The sequence below is a fragment of the Spermophilus citellus genome (assembly GCF_964194105.1).
Source record: "Spermophilus citellus genome assembly, chromosome: 13".
NCBI classification, from domain to species: Eukaryota; Metazoa; Chordata; class Mammalia; order Rodentia; family Sciuridae; genus Spermophilus; species Spermophilus citellus.
Window position 1 is genome coordinate 95,558,154 of NC_138193.1, and position 19,946 is coordinate 95,578,099.

Genomic DNA, 19,946 nt, shown 5'->3' on the forward strand with positions numbered 1-19,946 from the left:
TCCTGTGCCAACTCCAATATGGGAGTTGGCCACAATAGGATTTGGACCATTTGGACCATTTGGACCTGACCTACCAGAGGGACAGCAACACTTTGTATCTGGGCCACATTTGCACCTTAACCACACGGCAGACTCTGGAGCAGCCAATGGAAGCGGTATTTTTGGACTATGAGGGCCCCACAGAACCACAGAGTTGGCTCCTGCTCACTGGCCTGTGGTCTGGCATGCTGACTCCTGGCTCTGGGACCTCTAAGTGGAACCTGCACAGAGCAGAGGCTTTCCTCAAGGCTTCTGGTTATTTGGATGGATGGCTGGGCTGTGGCATGAAATGTCCTCTTCAACCAAGAGAGCTCAAGTTCTCTCCCTCTCCCCTACTCGTGGATGATCTATCTTCACAGGGGAAAGCTGAGCCTCCCACACAGCTGACCACAAGACCAGGTGCTTCCTGCTGCTATGGCAGCAACTCCTCTGGGAGTCGTGGAGGTTAATTTGGGGAATGGAGAAAAAGAGGAAAGACCATAGTGTTAAAGTCTCAGAGCAGTTTCAACATCAAGAAGGACAAATAGGTGGCCAGAGGAAACTGGCTCAGGGGAAGATTTATTTGATCTGAGGCTCTGCAGGGTGAGATGTGGGGAAAGGGAGGGACAAAGGACACAGGACACAGGCAGAGTCCTTCCCACTGACCACATCTGCCTGGGTTCAGGGCAGCCTGGATGCCAGGCTAGACAGAAGGGCGAAGGCAGTGGTAGCCAGTGATGCCAGCCTTCAAGGTAGACGATGAGCCCGTGTCTCCTGCCACATGGCCCTCACACGATGCCATCAAACCCCTGCAGGCCACACTTCTTGCCAGCCACCTGGCAGCCAAATCTCAGTGCCTCCTGCATGCTCTTGCCTAGAGGAGGGACAATAGTGGGTCATCCTGGTGTTCTTAACAAGGTAGGCCTCAGTCCTGACCCTGCTGGCTGGGGTACTCACCCTGGGCGAGGCTGAAGATGACAGAGGCATTGAAGGTATCTCCAGCCCCCAGAGTGTCCACTACCCGGGGTGGTGGGAAGGCATCCGAATGGAGCAGCTGGCCATCAGGGCCCAGGGCATCAGCACCCTCCTCAGCCCAGGCACAGACAAGGGTGGCCCTGTAAGACTTCCACTCAGCTGGGGGTTGGCCCACTCCAGACCTGTCAGGGCAGACCCTGGGAGTCTAGGCTCCCCCACCAACTCCCTAAGGCCCCTTCTGGCTTCCCCACTCACTCTTTCCTCACACGACCATACAAGCCCCTCAGGGCTTCCACTGCTGACTGGAACCCCAGGTGCTTGGCCACATCTTTGCTGACAAACACCTGTGGGCAGTGGAAGAGAAGCTGGCAGCCACCTCTAACTCTAGTCACTTACCAACAAAAGCCCCGTGTGGCCCTAGGCTATAGCATGATTCCCCCAACATGGCCACATAAATCTCCAACATGGCATCTTGCTGTCCCGTTTTTATGCTTGCTTAAAACATGCTAGACTATAGCCTTATGAATTCTGAAGGCAAAACCCTGTCTATTTGCTCTAGGATCAGCAAATTGAAAACCCACAGAGAGCCTGGAATGCCATCTTAGGGTGAAATCTATCCTGTCCAGTCAAAGCACCCTGGCTCTCAGGAATAGTTTTGTTTTGTTTTCCCCACACCACTGTGCCCTCTAGAGCCTGTTTCTTCATCTGTAAAACAAAGCTCTAGGGTTTCTAGAAATCCACCACTAACTATACGATCAAATCTCCAGAAACAGTTTTTGTTAAAAAAAAAAAAAAAAAAAAGAAAAAAGAAAGAAATAGAGCTGGTTCTACCCTTACCAATTAAAAAAAAAATGAGGAGGTGAGGCTCAGGCATTCGTTTTTTTTAAATGATACACCAAGGCTGAGGACCAAAAGCTAGACATCTCCAACCAGCTTTGGCTTTGATGCTGGGATTGTTACCTAAATTGAATTTGTACTAGGCTCTGCCCAGTTGTGTAAGTCTCCCTCTCACCTTCCCCTCAATTCTAGTAGATTCTACAACCTGCCACTCATACCCCAGAGTTGGAAGAGGCCTGAAACCAGAGAACAGTTCAGTTCCCTCATTTTGCAGAGAAAAAGACAGGAGGCCCAAGAGGAGATGCCTGTGGTTTTCCAGGCCATGAGCAAACCCTCTGGGCACACTTATTCCTGTGCACCCACCTGAGGTAGAAAAATCCTACTTCTTGGCCACTGGAGAACCTACAATTGGAGCTCTGGCCCTTCCAACATTGCCACCCCAGAGCTGCCATTTTGAGTGTGGCAGGCAGGTCAGGGGCCTCTCCAGCTCCCTTTAAGAACTGAGTTAGCTGGATGTGGCAAGAAGGGGCTGCAGGGGCACTCACCAACTCCCCATAGCCAAACAGCTGGAACAGCTCCTCTCGGGGCTTCTCTATCTCCACGGATACCCGGATCTTCTGCTCTGGAGGCTGCCTGGCATTGTGATGCTCTATCCGCTGCAGCATCTTTACCTGTTCTGAAACATTCCTGCCCTGGGACAGGACAGGGTAGCTCAGGCAGTTCTGGCCAATCTAGCTCATCCTCCCTCCCTGTTGGAATTTGGGTGAGGAGGGAGAGGAGCTGGGGAAGCTGAGCTGGAACCTCATCCTAAGTTACAAAATTCTAGGGCTGCCATAGACTCTGAAGACCTTACCAACTAGCTCTCCCATTTCACAGATGTGAACACTATAGAATAAGAGGCTTTCTGAAGGACCTGCAGTAAGTTAAATGAGTGGGATAGGGCTGGAACTCAGGACTCCTTGGGTTTCCTTTGACTAGACTTCAAAACTTCTCCCCTGGATGAAGGTTCTAGTTCTCTTTGAGATCTGGGTCCGACCCTCTTATTCCTGCTTCCTCGGATGTAAGATAGGTCAAGCCCTAAGCAGCCAGCCTCCTGCCAGAGGTAGAGCTGGGCGAGGCAAGGCCACCATAACACAAAAAGTAGCAGAGCCAGTGCCTCCTTCACCCAGTCCTTCTGGGCCTTAGTTTTCTTACCTGAAAGACTTAGGGAGAATGGAGAGGGGAGGTGGGGGGGTGGATTCATTTATTTCTAAGGTACTTCATAGTCCAAAGAACCCAAGAAGGAAGCAGAACATGTGGATGGGCCTGGCAGGCTGAACCCCTAGAAACACAGGTAAGGCAGGTCTTGCCTCAATGTGAATCCACTTGAACCGCGTCAGATCCACCTTCTCAAAGTCCTTAGCAGACACATCTGGTAGGTTCCTGGGTCACAAGATGGGAAGGATAGAGAAGAAAGGGCATAAGGTCAGCCAGGGCCATGATCTCTGACTGACTGCTAGGGGCCCTCTGCCTACTAGCACTGCTAATGGTAGAGCAGGGTGCTAAGAAGCACAGGGTTCTCAGCCTCAGCTCTAGGATAAGCTCTGTACCAGTTTGCTGAGGTTCCCCTTTCTGAGACTGATGCTGTACTATTTCTAAGGGTAAACTCAACTACAACGTGTGCCAAGGGGCCAGCTCTGTGTGTTCTGGAGACCACATCTCCCAGAATGCTCTAAAAGTGCCAGGGACTACACTAGCTCCTAGCAAAGCTCTCTCCCATTGAACTACAAAGCCTATGGCCACCCTGCTGGGAGCTAACTCTAGTCCTGCTCAATTCTGGTGCTTCAGCACTGGGAATTTGTTCATAACACCCAGAGCACCCTATTCTGAGTTTAGCAGCTTCCTGTTGTAACCCTGAGATCAAAGTTGGCACTTGAGGAAAAGTTTATGTTTGGCTGTCCTATATGTGGAGACCCAGGAAGAGATCTATCTCAACCCGCCTTGGCCAGAGACCTACATCCAGCTGATGTCCTCCCTCTGTGTTCTGAGGCTGAATCCTTGGTCCACTTCACTAACTGTGTGACCTGAGGCTGCTTCCCCATCTCTCCATGGCACTGAAACCCCCAACCTCATGGGATTGAAACCTACCTGCTGAAGTTGGAGATGTGTGTGTGTAAACATGTCTGGATAGAGACCAGTGGACAAGAAACATTTCTCCCCAAAGTTCCTCCCCTCCCTTCTTGTGAGTCCCATGTTGTATCCTTGATCAAAGTTGCTCCAGATTGTTGCTTAATGGGCAGATGACAATGACTGCCCAATCTTAATGTCACCTCTAACACATATGTGTACCTACTCACTCTGGGACACATGGACCCCAAGGATCATAAAGTCTGTCTTGACATAACCTCCCCCTTCCCCAGGTCCAGTGGTCATGCTAGACAATAGAGAGCCTGAACCCCAGGGCAGCTGGGCTTGGGACCTCCCAGCCCTAACAGTTCCTGGCACACACTAGGTTCTCAGTAAACTGAACCTCTGGGATTCTTCAGGAAGGAATCTGGAGGGGAAGGAATGTCAAGCCCCACAGGACCTCTCCTGAGGACGGTGGGACACCAGAGGGATATCCCCAAGTTTACCACCACATCAGATGGTCCACACCTGCTGACCCAGTTTTCCTTCCCTCTCCATTAGCAATAGCTGCAAATGGTGTGTGGTGTGTTTGGTTTCATCATGCTAGGACTTTTGGGTGCCCCTCATCCCTTTTGGACACACAGAACCCAGCTCTTGATGCCATGCCACAGGGTGGCAACCCTGGGGCTGACTCTGAAAATCTGAGTCCCCTATCCTAGTTGGTATAATAAGGATTGATTTACATCTCCCACCCCTCTGTCCTGGGAACAATTTCCCCACACCCACACCCAAGCTGCTGATTGACTAATTATGAAAGAATCACATCATCAATCACATTTTGTACAGGTCTGCCTGCTCATTATTGGTGTTGACCAAGGCCAAGTGACCAGGCAGACCAGAACCCACCTCTTCCCACCTCACTTCTCCCCTAATTGAAAACAATTCAGAAATCACTGAACAGTTGGACTTGGGGGCAATTTCTGATTCAGAGAAGCCATTGGAGGGGGGGAGCTGGGTTGTTCCCAGTGGTGAATGAGGGAACTGATTGGTGGGTTGTGGCAGGTTGAGGCCAGGGGGCCTTACGTGTCGTAGAGCACAATGGTACGGGAGCCACTGGAGTTGTTGACGATGCAGCAAGAGCAGGGGGTGTCCCCTCTACTCTGCCAGGCCACATGAGACACATCTATGCCTCGCCGCCTGAAGTCAGCCACCAGGAAGCTTGGGGTGGAGCCCGAGCCAGAAAAAGGGCAAGGAGACACAGATTAGAGCCCATACATGGCCTGGACCTCCCACAGGAGTGGGAAAGCGGTGCTGGAGCACACGGCCTATGAGAGAAGAAGGGTCCTGTCCTGGACGTTTGGTGACAGCGGCGGCATCTGGCAAAGCACAAACAGGTGCACAAACCTGTAGGCATGGAGGATGGTGCGGCTACCACTGGTCTCGTTGATGATGACTGTGGAGATGGGGATGGAGCCCAAGGTCTGAAAGACCGAGTAGCGTAGGTCCACGGAATAGCGACGGAGGTCATCCAGGAGAAAACTGCCAGGGTGGAGTAACCCAGGGGAGGTGCAGTTCGGCAAGGGTTTGGGGGACTGGAGGGCAGCTGGCAGGGCCACTAGGGACCCTGAAAAGCAAGGTGTGAGCAGAGGGGGGCTGAGAGAGAACTAAGAATCCCAGTTTGCTACAGGCTGTGCAAGAGGGGCCTGGCAGGGGTGCAGAGCCTGGAGCTCAGAGAGAGAGACACAAAAGGGCATTCTTTTAGGTCCTGACTACAGCAAACTCTAACTCTTGACTCCGTCTTCCAGTACAGCTCAGGTTGGGAAGATTTGCTCCTGCTCATAAAGCCAGATAGGGGATAGATTTGAGGTCTAGAACCTATATCCTGTTTGAATCAAGCAGGTGTGGGCATTGTAGCCTTTCAAGCAAGGGCCAGGCCAAGGCAGAATTAATTATTAATCACCAAGGTGATACTTTGTACCCCCCAGCTGCCCTCTGCATGATCACTCCCATGGAGCTCTTCTCTTTGGAGTCCCTTCCAGGCCTCCCATGATTCCTCTCAATGCTATGCTGGCTTCCATAGTGCCCAGCCAGGAATTGGTGCTGCTTGGTGGGCCTGCTCACTAGTGTGTTCTCTCCAAGCCAGGTTAAACGCTCCCTGGGCAATAAGCTGGCTTTGAATGCCTGAGGCCCCTCCAGTTTTGGGCCTGGTTAGGACAACTTCCTAGAATACCTTCTAAGCAGAGCGAGCCCAGGAACATCCTTTCAAGAAGACTGCACCAGCAGGAGAATTAGGAGCCCAGCCTCACCGGTCCTGAGCCTTCTTGGAATCACACTGTTCTGTGCTCAAGAGCTCGCAGCTATGCCCAGCAATCCAGCACCATACTGAGTTTTCTCATTGACTTGCAGTAACATCAAAGTTGGATAAGACAGAGTTGTGGGCATCTTACAATTCAAGGATACTTTAAGTAGTAGTTTTCCCAAAGTAAATAAGGTTTGGTTTACCAAATAACTTTTTGCACCTACAGTGCTTAGCATAGAGTAGGTGCTCATTAAATGTTTGTTGAACACATGAGGCGAATTGGGAATGGCCCACCCACCAGCATGATTGCTTTATAAAGGAGAGGCCACCGTCCTAGGCAAGAGCCACAGTTCTGCCTTCAACTAGGAGGGAAGGAGCTAACGGAAGAGGGTTAACAAGTGATGAGCCCTTGGTGCCAAGTCCCTCTGTCCCATCTCCAGGACAGATTCTCTCCCCCTCCTTGCTTTATGCCAGCTCCTTGAGGCAGAGAGTTTGGCTGCGACTCAGGAAGTTGGCCTCTGGCAACAGCCCCTTCAAACCAGGGTTCAAAGGCCTGTGCTTCACAGGACAGCAACCTGGCAGTCTTCCCTGATGCCCACAGTGGGCAAAGTGTGGGCCTCATTCCCGATATGTGCTTGCTGAGTCAGCAGTGCCAGAGGTCAAAGGGCTTTTGGGTCCTTGCAGCAGTCAACACGGAGAAAGCGCGTGGGCCACTTATGGACCGCAGCCTCCACAGCAGGCTGGGAGGTGTGGATTCTGGGCTACCTCTAGCATGTGGCTTTGAGATGTCCCCAGCCGGGCACTCTTGCTACTTCAGTGAACAACAAGGACATGAACATTGGCCCTGCCCTTCAATGGGGAAATAAAATGTAGGCCTGGGCCCTGGGATCATGGGTGCTGGATGTTCCTGAGGAGGGTGGGGACAGTATGTCCCTAACTGCCTTCTCCCTTGAGCACAGCCAAGATAAAGGTCTGGAGAAGGGCAAAGGGAATTCATCACAATCTGTAGGAAGCAAGGAAGGAAGCAAAAGGTGGGGAAACCTAGGTCGGCTTTGCTGCGAGCTGTGGAAAAGAAATCTTTGCAGGAACAGCGTTAATACCCGAATGGTGGACAGGCCACCTCAGACAGATCTCAGAGTCTGGACTCTGCTGTACCCACTCCCACTCATTTCTGGTGGCCACTATTCATTTCTTCTACCCCACCCACCCAGGGTTCAGACACCCTTCTCTCCACACCCTGAAGGCAAGTGTCCCCCAGCAAGGTCTCCCTCCTGCACTCACTCGGCAACAGGGCCAGAGGCCAGCGAGCCCATGAAGGCACAGGGGGCTCCGAGCAGGGACAGGACGGTGCAGGAGTTGGACGCGTTGCCTCCACGTTGCCATCTCTGGGAGAGACACCTGGAAGGCATAAGGCAGGTCCCTCCCTGCAGCACCAGTAAACTGGTCCTGGGAGAAGCAAGGCCAACTACTGTCCCTCAGAGAGCACCTAGGCAGCTGAGGCTCAGCCAGGGGAAGGGGCTTAGCTGTGGACCAGTTCTGTCCCTGAAGTCTGCATTACATTCAAGCTCAAAACTTTTTATGTTTTTACCTGATCTTAGGGCAGGAAAGCACTCACTGGACTCCATCACTAACTCTGGGTCCGCTTTTTGGTCACAATGACCCCTTTCCTCCAGTCAGAGTTGCTCCCAAGAGGCCATCCTTTCAGCTTCCCCCTTGATGGCCAGATCAACTCCTAAGGCCTCCTCTCAAAGGGATATGTGTGCAATCTCCTCCTGTCTCAGGAGAGTCAACTTCAACAATAAAACACCTTACAAAATGAAATGAGCAAGAAAGGAAAGCAAACCCCATGCTGTGATTCCTTAAGAAGTTTGTAAGGGCTGGGGATATGGCTTGCCCTGGCATGAATGAGGCCCTGGTTCCATCCCCAGCACCACAAAACAAAAATAGGTGACCTACTATGTCAAAAGTTCAAAAGATTCGAGTGCAGACCGGTTTTTCTCCATCTTTACTGAAAATCTATCAAAAGGAAAGTAACAATATACACCTGAAGGAGCTGGAGTTGTGGCTCAGTGGTAAAGTGCTTGCCCAGCAGGTATGAGGCACTGGGTTTGATCCTCAGCACCACAGAAAAATAAATAACTATAATAAAGGTATTGTGTCCATCTACAACTAAAATAATTTTTTTAAAGATATACCTGAAGAATTTCCATTATCAACAACAACAAATATGATAAATAACCACTAATTAAGAGAAATAAGTGAAATTGAATCTTTGGACTAAGGTATACTTGAAAACAAAACTTTGAAGTTCCCTTCAGGGGAATATGATCTCTCCAGGAAAAGAGGATGCAAATTTGTAAAGGGCCAAAGAGTCATCAAGCCATGTGCTTTAGGGAAATTTTCAAGCAAAGAAAGGAGGAGCCTAGAGGAAATGGGACTTGCTAAAGATCATACGAATAGTTAATGGTAAAGTTGATATTAGAACCCAGGTTTCCCAACTCCAAAGCCACTACTATTTATCCTATATTTTGAAACAAAAATCAATTAAGCCCAAGAATCAATGAGGTTTCTAAGAAGGGTTGCAGGATATCACCCTGAACAACCCTTCGATGTCTCACTGATACTCTTGTGTGGAGCTGCTCAGCAGACATAAAGACACTTTGGGGAAGGTTCTCCTTGACATAGGCCTTGGGAGGTAGGGGCCACTCTTCACAGGTCTGGCTGAGCTCCATAACCTCAGAGTTCCTGGGACAGGCAGAGCTCAGATGACCACGAAGGAATGGGTCCAACTCAGGCTTGCTCTTCTGAGGGGCCCAGCAGAGTCCAGGAGCCGGGCTATAGAGAAACAGTGCGATGAGGTGGGGGAGGCAGGCAGCACACCCAGAGGGCAAGAAGCTCAGAAAACAAGGGAAGGTCTCTTACAGAGGTACTTCCCATAGGATTCACTTTCTGAAGCTGCCTCATCAACATGGGAGCTAGCAGGCCCTCCTTCTCCTGGCCTCCTACAGCATAAAGTTTAAGGAGAACAACAATTCAAGTCTTCCTTTGTCCTTGCACAGTCCTTGGAGAAACTACAGTGCTGGAATTTGCATGTTCTCCTGAGAGGAAGGCTAACTCCTCACTGAGCACCAGGTCCTGGGGAGGGTTCTACTTTGGTAGGTGAGTTAGGTCTACATAGCAGCATATCTAGTGCCCCTTCCCCACTGTCTCTGCACCCTGACAAGGGGTTCTAAACCTCTGACAAACAAAGCAGCCCAAAGCAGAGGGTTAACTCCATGAGATGAGAGGCAGCAAAAGGACAGGAAAGACAGGAGATGGCAGAGGACCACAGCGCTAGACTTGGAGGTAGGAGACATAAATTGTAATTGCTGCTCTGCTACTTACTAAATATGGGGCCTGATAAAAATCATTGAATTTCTCCAGATCTTCAGTTTCCTCATATATAAGAAGGATTTGACTGGTGCTTACACAGGTCCCAGGGAAGGTATGAAACAGTGAATGTGACAGTGCTCTGTGGACTCAAAGCCAGAAGGGCAACCTGGTCTCCTGCTTCAGCCAGCCTTGTAGCTGTCCATGCTGTAGCGTCTTGCCAGAGTTCAGCCCCTGAACTGCATTTCATCGAGTTCTTGGTTGAGACAACCAATAGCTAAGGAGCAATTCTCATTGCTTGGAGTAGTAGGCTGCACCAAGAGAAAGCCAGTGTTCCACCCCTCAGAAACACCTCAGTGGCTTGACACTGGGTGGCCCTTATCAAGAGTAAAAATAAGGGCTGGAGTTGTAGCTCAATGGTAGAGCGCTTGCCTAGCACATGTGAGGCAGTGCGTTCTGAAGCTCAGCACCAGATTTAAAAAGCAAAGAAATAAAATAAAGGTATTGTGTCCATCTATGACTAAAAATACTAAAAATAAAATAAAAAGTAAAGATAAGAACTGTCCAATAACTTTTCAACTTCAACTTCCACTGTTGTTCACCTGTCTTTGTAAAAAGGCCTCTGGTAGATTCCTTTTGGATTTAACATTAGAAAAAAGCTTCCCCTGACCCTGATGCCACAGTGCTAGTGAGCCCTGAGCTGTAGTCAAAGCTCAAATGCCAATCTAACTGCACATACCTTTCACTGCAAGCGACCTCATATTTTTAAGAAATAGTTGAGATATGTGTGTGGCAAATAAATTAGAGGTAAATTTGGTGAGAGGCAAGTGCATAGGTTTGGAGTTTTAAAAAAAGGAAAACTGGTTCCACACCTTCTGCGTCTTCCTAACTGCACCCCCTTGGGCGAATCACTTCATCCCTCAGTCTCTACTTGCTTGTAAAATGGGGATCCTGGTGCCGGGCACAGTCCCACAGTTGAAATGGGAACAGGCTACAAACCATTATACAAAGCCTGAGTCTTATTTTGAAAGTCCTCCATTCTCTCCTCTCTCCTGAGAGCTCCCAGGCTTCCCTGGCAGAGGGCTTTTGAGGTTGGACCCTCACCGCCTCATTGTGGGGTCCCTGGCTCAGCACCCTGGAACACTGGCGCCGGGAGCTGTTGGAGATCCAACAGCCCGTGGGGTCTCCGAGGGGCCTGGGCGCCCCTACCTGCTATCCGTGTCCTCCTCCGGGTACTTGTCCACCACATTGATGATGTCCAGCACCACCAGCCCCACGCATAGAATTTGCTTCTCTTCCATGAGGCTGTGCCCCGAACCTCCTGCCCGTGGCTGGGTGCCTGTCAGAATCTGTCTCTTATCCTGGAGAATGGTGTTCTGGCTCCCGGGGGCTGCCCTGGCTCCTCCTCCGCGCGCGGGGCTCCTCCTTCAGGGAAGCGCCTGCGGCGTCGCGGAGAAGTGCAATGGGGAGGGGTGCAGGTGGCCTGGCCCTGTAGATGGAACCTCCTCCCACTTTTCGCCCTCAGTTTCCTCGCTGGGCGGATGCAAATCTCTAGAGCGCAGCTAGGCAATCCCAAGAATGCAACGCAAAAGGCGCTAGTAATGCGCCACCTGGCCCGCCCTGTCCTGCACCTGCAGCTCTGACTCCTGACCCTGGACAATCGCGTGGAGCCTGGTCTGGCCACCACAGCCCTGAGCTCGTAGCCCCAGCCTCCGCTAGTTCGGGCCCACCGCCCCGACCCCGAAACCCGAGCCTTCCCAGCCTGCACCCCACCTCCGCCGCCCGGAGCCAGGCGGACTGCGGGGCGTCACGTGACGGGGAACCCGGCCCAGCTGCTCTAAGGTCTCGCGCCCAGCGACCTCTGGCGGACGCGGGAGAATAGGCACGACCAGGAGGACGTGCTGGCTCACCTGGCGGCCAGTGCCCCGCGCTCTAGGCGGGCAGAGCCACCCGGAGCCGAGCCGAGCGGGCCCCGGGTCCCCTCCATAGGCCTCTCCTCGCGTCACGTGTGCTCCTGTCTACCCCTGAGCACGCACTGGAGCAGAACAGTAATGTTTTTTGTAGAAAAAACCAAGTGTCTTTATTCCTGAATTGTTTAGTATGGCGCTATGGGCCGGAGCCCGCTGGGCATAGCCCAGGAGCCGGGCATTCGGCCTAGAGCGCAGGTTGAGGGCGTAAAAGGTGAGAGGATCGGCTCCTTCACCGCATTCCGGGTCCTGGAGGGCATTCTGGAAGGGACATTGGTCAGACTCAGTCTGGACAAAGGGAGGCCAAAGTCCCCGAGCCGGCGCGCACCTGGCGTGGGGAGAGGTCGCTGTGTGCGCCTGTATCGTGGCGGGGCCAGGTGCAGCGGATTGCCGAAGGCTGGGTGTCCCGAACCAGGCCGGGAGCCCCAGGATCCCAACGCCCCGCTGGCCCTGTGGCGGGTGTAGACCATCCTGGCGGTCAGGCCAGTCCCCCCTACGCCTGTTCAAGCTCCTCGTCGCCATAGAGCAGCGCTCCACTGAAGATGGTGAGTGGCTCCTCCGAGTGTGCCAGCTGCCCCATGACCAGGTCGATGCAGACTGTGTCCCCCGCCTGCAGCGGCAGGATGAGGCTGAAGACGCCCAGAGCACCCGGGCTGGGCTGGCTCTCTGCCACCGGCTTGTTCTCCAGGCCCTCAGGCTCGTAGCCGCCTGAGTCTATGCGGGCCACGCCCAGGTTAGAGCGCGACAGCACTGCCTCCACTTTCTCGTGTCGGTGCCCAGTCAGCACTGCGCTCAGCAAATAGCGTCCGGACAGTGGTGCGGTGAATATACCTGGGGACAAGGATAGCGATCAGAAGGGAAGACGGTAGGTAGCCTGGAAGGCCTCACAGAGCATAGATTCCTAGAGTAGAGGTCTCCCCAAGTCAGAGTGTAAACAGATTGGCATTATATCAAGGAGTAAGAATGAGAAGACATCACTGCCCAGCCTCCTGCATTTCCCCAAACGCTCAGTTCAGCCCATCCCTGGCTTACCTGTCACTGGGTCATAGTAACCTCCATCATTGAGCAGGACTCTGTCAAAGGGGACTGTGCCTGGTTCAGACCGGGGCAAACTCAGGGCAGCTGAAAATGCCACCCGAGGCACAGACACTGCTGGTGCCCCCTCCACTCCTGCATGGGGGTAAGGCAGGTGTTAGAGTGGATGCTCAGCCAGAGCCGGCTCCCTTTCCCTAGGGGATCTCCATCTGGGCTGCCTGAGGACTTCCATCCTCCAACCAGAGATCAATTCTCCCTCTGGCACCTAATGAGAGGAACTTACCCTGTTCACCCTGGGGACCTGTGGTGAGAAAAAGAGAAAAAGGAGCAGTGAGAAGGAGGGCAGCTCTCACAAAATCACTCAGCAAACATCTGCTGTGTCTCTTCTGCCATTCTGGGTGCTATGTGAATTTCAAAGCAAGAAAGGGGGATCAAGAAAAGGAGGAATAGCCAGGCATAGTAGCACACACTTGTAATCCCAGGGGCTCAGGAGAATTGTGAGTTCAAAGCCAGCCTGAGGCCCTAAGCAACTTAATGAGACCCTGTCTCTAAATAAAACATTTTTTTAAAAGGCTGGGGATGTGGCTCAGTTGTTAAGCGACCCTGGGTTCAATTTCCAATACCAAAAAGAAAGATAGGTAAGGTCCATTCTGTTTGACTGTTGGACCATGAGCCCTTGCCTCTAGACTTTCTTCCACACCCCCAGATGGTCTGTGTAGGCTCAGCCTTAGTCTCCAGTACAGCAGTGGGACCAACATACTCAAATGCAGGCACTATGCCAGCTACTAGTCACTTTCCTCTATCTACTATTAGTCATTTGGAGTCCCTTATTTCTTACCAGCTTCTCCTTCTCTGTCAAGCTCAGAGTGTAATTAATGTCAAGCTAAGGGCTGCCCAGGGAGTGGCAACCCTAGCTCCAGCAGGGGTCGCAGCCCACATACCTGGTGGGCCAATAGGCCCCTTTTGTCCATCCTTGCCTGGAAGTCCTGGAGGTCCAGCAGGGCCTGGGGGTCCCTGTACACCAGGAGGCCCTGGAGGCCCAGCCTCACCAGAAGGCCCTATGGAGACAAAAATAAGTTGAAGGAGAGTCCTAAAGGGAGCATTCAATGGATGAGAAAGATGGTTCCATGGAGAGGGAGATAGGGTGAAAAAGGCGGGACTTGCAGGATGATGGGGAGATGGGACCCTTGCTGCCCATGCTGGATGCTGGCAGAGCAACATCCCACCTCCACCTACAGACCTATCTGAGCAGCCAGAGAGAAGGCAGGCAGCTAGAACCTTGCATCATATCTGGACACACTGTGACCCCTGGGACATTGGTTGGAGCTGTAGTTCATGCTGGACAGAACAGGGAGAAGATCAAGCCTGGGCTATTGTGGGGTGGGAGAAGAAGGAAAGGGATTGGAAAGGGTCTCCCCATGCCTCTTCTTGCCCCTTACCAGTGAGGTCCCTCAGGCTGATCTGTTGAAGACGGTCCTCTAGGAGCAGCAAGGAGCTGTTGAGGGCACCTAGCAGTCTGCCCAGGCCTGCGTGACCCCCCAGCAGCTTCTCTAGCAGGGCTGCCTGTGTCTGGCTGGTGCTGTTGGTTTCCCGTAGCCCAGCCCAGAGCCCAGCCACGTGCCTGGAAAGGCCCTCGCGCAGGCCCTGTAGTCCCCCTGCCACAGTGTCCAAACGCTCACAGACTCCCTCAAGACGGCCCAATCGCCCCTCCAGACTTGGGCACTGGCCAGCCTGTGCCTGTCCCTCCTCCAGGCCTCGGAAGCGCTCCTCGCTCTCTGTAGCATGCTCTGTGGCCTCCTGCTGCAATCTGTTAATCTCAGATATGATGCTGTCCTTGGTGGCCCCCAGGTCAGCCAGATCAGCACCCTGTCCCTCCACAGTGGTCTGGAGCTCATGCAGTGAGTCATTGAGGGAGCTAAAGGTGAGAATGACCTCAGAGAGCTCTCCTTGCAGGGCCTGTAGGGCAGAGCCAGAGCTGCCCCCGAACACGCTGAAACCATCTAGAGGCCCACGGCTTGGTCCTCCAACGCCCGGGCCAGCCCCAGGACCCCGTGGAGGTAACAGAGGGCAGGAGCAACGCTCCACACCATCCCGTAGACGACCCAGCTCTTCTTGGACACCGCCACAGGCCCCACAGCCCTCGTCCCCACGGGCCTGCAAAAGACCCTTCAACTGGCTCAGCTGTGCCACTGTGAGATTCAGCTGCAGTGTGAGCTCTGTAGCCATCTTCTCCTGTGCATCCACACGCTCTTGGAGCTGGCCCACAATCCCTTGCAGTCCCTCTAGCGTGGCCTGCTGGGCCTCCCCTGCTGCTCCCACCTTGTGTAGACCTGAGCCCATCAGTCGCAGCTGGCTCTCACTGTCCAGTACCCTGCGCTCCAAGGCACTGAGGATCTCACTGACCTGAGAGTCCTGATCCCCAGGAGCCCCAGAGCAGAGCTGCCCACATGCCTGCACAGCCCCTGCCACCTGCTCTTCCAGCAGATCCAGACGCCCACCCAACTCCCCACTCACATTGGCTAGCAGTCCCTCCAACCTCTCCAGCCGGCCCTGGGCAGCAGGCAGCCAGAGGCCCAGCCCCCTAGGACCCCCAGGCCAGCCCTCCTCCTGCTCCTCTGAGGGACCCAGGGTGGAGTTGAAGCGGTCCTCCAAGCGAGAGAGGCGGGAGGCTAAGCTGGTGTATCCTGGGGGGTGTCCCCCTTGCCCAGTAGCTCCTCCCAGCTCAGTGCCTCTCCGCCCACTCAGCACTGTTACTGAGCCGGCCACTACGTCCAGCCTGCGCTCCAGCTCTGCCAGTCGTCGGCCCAGCTCTGGAGGGCAGCATTCCTGAGGGGGCCTGCGGCCCATAGCAGGCCCTGTGAGCTGCCGCTGCCGCTCTTCCACAGAGGCCAGTAGCTTCTCTAGTGCTCGAAGCCGCTCCCTGTCCTCCTGCTGCTGCTGGCGGAAGCCATCCAGCCCAGCCAGGCACACAGAGCAGGACTCTTGCAGCCGCCGCTCCAGTTGTCGTAGCAGCTCCTCACTGGGGCCAGGAGGGGCTGGGACAGGGGCTGGGGCCCTACCGCCTCCACCACTGCCACCACTGTGGTGGTTATTGAGGTGGCCCAGTTCCTGGTCGTGGGTGGAGACTCGGTTGTCCAGGAGCTGCAGCTGGTGCTGGATCTCATTGAGTGTTTCATGCACGCCAGGGCGGGCAGCTGCATCTGCTGGCTGCTGCCGTCCATTAAAGGCTGTCTCCACAGCCCTCTGCACATCTTCTGCCAGGCGCCCACTCAGTCCCTGCAGGACTCCCCGAAGGCCTTGCAGCTCCTTGGTCAGGCTCTGCACCTGCTCCTCCAGCTGCTGCACCTTCTCTGACTCTCCAGGACCTGAAGACAGGGGAAGGCAGAGGGCAAAGAGGTGTCAGAACTTAGGGCCTATCTCCTAGGCCCTGCTCACCCTAGTTCCAGCATGGGTCAGAGGCATAGCCAGCTCTGCCTCTTCTTTAGGTAATTCAGTCAAGAAGAGAAGAAAATTCCATTCACTGAATGTATAGGACAAATTTGAAATATGACTTGATCCCCTTGCAACTTCTCCCCTGGGTAGATATTACGAACTCTTCCTGTTGGATAGACTGGGAAACAGAAGACCAGAGATACTAGGTAACTGGCCACAGATTACAGGTTTAATAAATGGTAATGCCAAATTTCAAATCCAGATCATCTGTCTGGCCACCAGCCCAGGTCCTTTCCACTTTTTCAGTGTCTCTTAACATCTTGGAAATTGTTTCTTCATCTAGGAAATGAGAATGACATTATCTGTCCTCCCTCATCCGGCTGTCAAAGGGCCCAAAATGGGACTGTGGGGGAGGTGTTTTGGACATCACACTGTAGCAATGACTGGGCATTTCCCAGTCATCTGGGACAAACAAGAGGGAAGCTCTGTGGCAAGCCTTCTGGGCTCTGGCTAGATGGTGAAAGAGTTAGCTAGAAGTTCCTGTTTCCATAATTATAGTACTGCTATCTCTTTGGCAGGAAAAGTCAGTACATCCGGTTTGCCCAACACACACACACACACACACACACACACACACACACACACACACCACGGGAAGACTGCTGCATTCTGGGACCTGCGGTCTCCAGAGGCCATGGAGAGGCCTGGGACCTGTAGTCAGGTGCAGTGCATGCTAGGACTTGTAGTCTCAACTGGCTTCCCCACGGACCGCTTCTCAAAGGAATTCCCTGTTCTTCCCTCAGTTGGTCCCAACTAGGAAGGATCTTGGCCACATGTGGGCGTGTGTGAGCACATTCTCTCTGTCTTCTTTTTCTCTGTCTGGTTTGCATGTCTTTCTGTCTCTGTGTCTGTCTGTCTCACACACATTCTCTCTCTCTCTCTCTGTCTTTATCTCACACACACACACACACACACACACACACACACACACACCAGAATCATCTCAGGGATCTCATTAACTGCCTTCTGCCCCTCTCTTCTCTGACTTTGAGCACAAGAGTTTTCTGTCAGTAGCTTGGCGCCACATATCCCCGCCCCCAGGATTGTCTCCCATTGCTCCTGCCAGAAACTCCCACACTCACCTTCTCCTCCTAGTCCACTGAGGTGGCTGCCAGCACTGGAGCCAGAGAGGTTGGGACGGGCAGGCCGGGGCCGGGGGAGTGGTGTGGAGGGTGCAGGGCCCAATGCTGGGGCAGGACCTTCCCCACAATCATCTCCTGCATACCCTTGACAGCACCTCCACTCCATATCTGTCACTGTCTTGTAGGCCACACGGTAGCGAGGGCGGAGGAAGCTTCGGTACCTGGAAGAAGCAGAGGAAGCCCTCTGTCTTCTCCCTGTGTTTTCAGTGACCCTGGGCAGCTGCTGATGGACAAGCCCTTTCCCTCAGGCTGGATGCCCCTTTCAGGCCAGCATGTGGCCTTGCTCAGTTGACAGCTGTCAGCTTTTTGGCCAAGGGCCAAATCCCTGCTTTTCTTCCCCTTGCCCCATGCTGGAAACTTAAGCATCCCTCCTTGACCTGTGTCAGAGAGGGCCTGGGTATTGGCAAGTAAGGGAAATGTTCTTGTAGTTCCCATCAGGCAAGCTATTGCCCCAGCATCTCCTCGAAATGGCTCTGACCAAAGCTCTGTCCTGCCACTTGCTAAGGGCTTTACATAAACTCCCCATTAGCCACCTTCAGCCTTGCCCACCTCCCATCAGGTGCTCATTCCTCAGCACTGGAGGCTTACATGATGCTTCGGGGACACTGGGGCTGGCCCCAGCCACAGGGCTGATAGTCTGGCTTGACGAAGGTCTCCACTCCATCTTCAAGGACACAGCTCACTGTCCGGGTCACCACATAGGCACACCAGTTCCTGTAGGCACAACCCTACCTGGGCCCAAGGACCAGAAACACATACCCAGAGGAGGGCCCAGGGACTATCAGAGGGACTGACGGAGGGTCAAAAGATGTAGGGCCCTTGGAGACCAGTGAGAGCCAGAGTTTTGGCAGGGGCAGCCCCCCCCCCACACACACACACACACTTTCCTGTGTAGCCAGTGCAGATAAAGACTTTTCAAGATGGGGAGAGTCACAGAATGGAAAAGCACAGCTGCAGAGAAGTCAGTCTTCATGGCTGTGGGGTCCTGGGGAACCTCTGAATTCACATAGTCATTTATATCCCTTTCTGGCCCTGTCTCAAGCCCCAGCTTGTCATGCAGTACGTGAGCCAGCCAGCTGGGTCCCAGCAGATGATCGCCTGGATGTGGCTCTTCCAACTACACCTCAGGGAAGAGGACAGGGGCAGGCCGAGGTCCGGCTCAGGGTTAAGTAGAGAATAAGCCATTGATGAACTCGGCCCCCCTTGGGGCTTGCAGCGTTGCACTCTTGGCCCCATTCATACCGGCCTCTGATCTGTGGCCGGCTGAAGTGAAGCAGAGCAGGAGTGGTGTCAGAATTATAGATTACTGGATGGGGCCAAGGAAGCCCTAGAAAGGGACAAAAGATCTGCTGAGGATCAGAACTGGCATACAATGGGCAGCTGGCAGAAATGTCTGGCTCATGCCCCTCGGGATAGTTTCCCTGGGCACTGAACTGCAGGTTTCTGTGGGGAGAAGATGGGAGCTCATCCCCCCTAGGCCACCCAGACCCTAGAAAAGACTCTCAAGTAACGTGGGCATGTGAGAGGTCACTGATGGATGGGCTACTCTCTCCCCAGCATGGAGGGTACCAGAAGGGTGGCCAGCACACCCACCTTTAGCCTGCTTCCCACCCACCTCCAGCCCTGAGCTGGGACCCAGATTCTTACCTGTGGCGGCTGGCAGGCCGGGGAGCGTTCTGGGCCTGGGGCCCTCCTGGGCTGAGGGCCCCGCCGCCCCCTGTATAGAGGCTGTAACCTCGAGGAGGGTAGCTGGCAGCCCTTGTGGCGGCAGTCAGCAGGCAGCAGAGGTAGCAGCTCCAGAGTGTGCCGGGGGCCATGGTGAGGTGTTCCGCGGTGACCCTCAGAGGCACATCCTGGCCTGACCACTGGCGCTTCTGCCGGGCTCTGGGGGATGCTGCTCCTCCAGGGGACACCACTCCAGGCCAGTCCTGTCCCCGGCTTCCTGCCGGCAGCCCCCAGCCACCCGCCTCCTCCTTGGCTCCCGCCGGGCCTGACCCCTCTCCCCCACCTCTTTCCTCCTCAGGCTCACGTCTGTCCCTCCCTTGGTTCCTTCCGTTCTCCTCTTCTCCACTTCTGAGGGGAGTCTGTTCTCTGGGCCCTTGGCCTCCTATGCCTGGTCCCTGCTCTTCTCAGATGCTGCTTTCTGGGCCTCCGCCCCCTCACCCCAGCTGGCCCTCTTCTGGTCTCCCAGTTCTTTTCCCTGATGACCGGATCTTGGGGGGTGGGGGGTGACAAGGATTTGCCCCTGTGGTTGTGCAGAGGCACAGAGGCGCAAGAGTGACTGTGGGGCGGGCCAGCCTCCTCCCTCCCTGCTCACTCCCCTCCCTTCCCCCCTGTCTGACTGGCGGTCTAACCTCCCCCTTCCTCCCCCAACCTCTCCAACCATCCTGCGCCACATCTGCTTCTTGTTAACTCCGGGAAAGAGAGGGGGAAAAAAAAAAGGAAAAACAGAGAAATGTGGAGTTGCTGCCGGGCTTGGGGCCAGCCTCTCAGACAGGCCACATGGAGCTGGGGCCAAAGCTGGAGAGGAGGCCCAAGGCTGGTGACTGAGACAGGGTGTGGGAGCCAAAGCCACAGCTCTCCTGGGCCAGGGTAGCCTCCCGGGAGAGGACTGAGAGAGGGGAAGCCCAGAGGGGAAAGCAGAAGAGCAGGACTGTACAGGGAAGAATGAACCAGCAGGCCCAGCAAGGCCTCACTGACCATATG

The 19,946-nt window shown here is 54.0% G+C and overlaps 2 protein-coding genes across 5 annotated transcripts; both read right to left on the reverse strand.

Annotated features, from left to right (window-relative positions):
• Positions 1-578: 578 nt before the first annotated feature.
• KHK (ketohexokinase) lies at positions 579-11,408 on the reverse strand. Of its 4 annotated transcripts, XM_081263985.1 has the most exons (9): positions 10,814-11,408; positions 7,517-7,633; positions 5,341-5,475; positions 5,020-5,154; positions 3,180-3,252; positions 2,376-2,522; positions 1,249-1,337; positions 976-1,133; positions 579-892 (listed from the first exon to the last, which is right to left on the reverse strand). In XM_081263985.1, the coding sequence occupies exons 1-9, from the start codon at positions 10,903-10,905 to the stop codon at positions 807-809; spliced, it is 1,032 nt and encodes a 343-aa protein (XP_081120111.1). In that variant the 5' UTR covers positions 10,906-11,408; the 3' UTR covers positions 579-806. The 4 variants fall into 4 exon arrangements, with proteins under 4 accessions (XP_081120111.1, XP_081120109.1, XP_081120108.1 ...); XM_081263983.1 differs by lacking the exon at positions 5,341-5,475; XM_081263982.1 differs by lacking the exon at positions 5,020-5,154 and having other exon boundaries at positions 10,814-11,407.
• Positions 11,409-11,658: 250 nt separating this feature from the next.
• On the reverse strand, positions 11,659-19,555 carry EMILIN1 (elastin microfibril interfacer 1). Its single transcript, XM_081263970.1, has 8 exons — positions 18,888-19,555; positions 17,829-17,954; positions 17,181-17,401; positions 14,046-15,971; positions 13,548-13,664; positions 12,890-12,907; positions 12,604-12,741; positions 11,659-12,402 (listed from the first exon to the last, which is right to left on the reverse strand). Exons 1-8 carry the CDS (start codon positions 19,055-19,057, stop codon positions 12,065-12,067), a joined length of 3,054 nt encoding a protein of 1,017 aa, XP_081120096.1. The 5' UTR covers positions 19,058-19,555; the 3' UTR covers positions 11,659-12,064.
• Between the last annotated feature and the right edge of the window lie 391 nt (positions 19,556-19,946).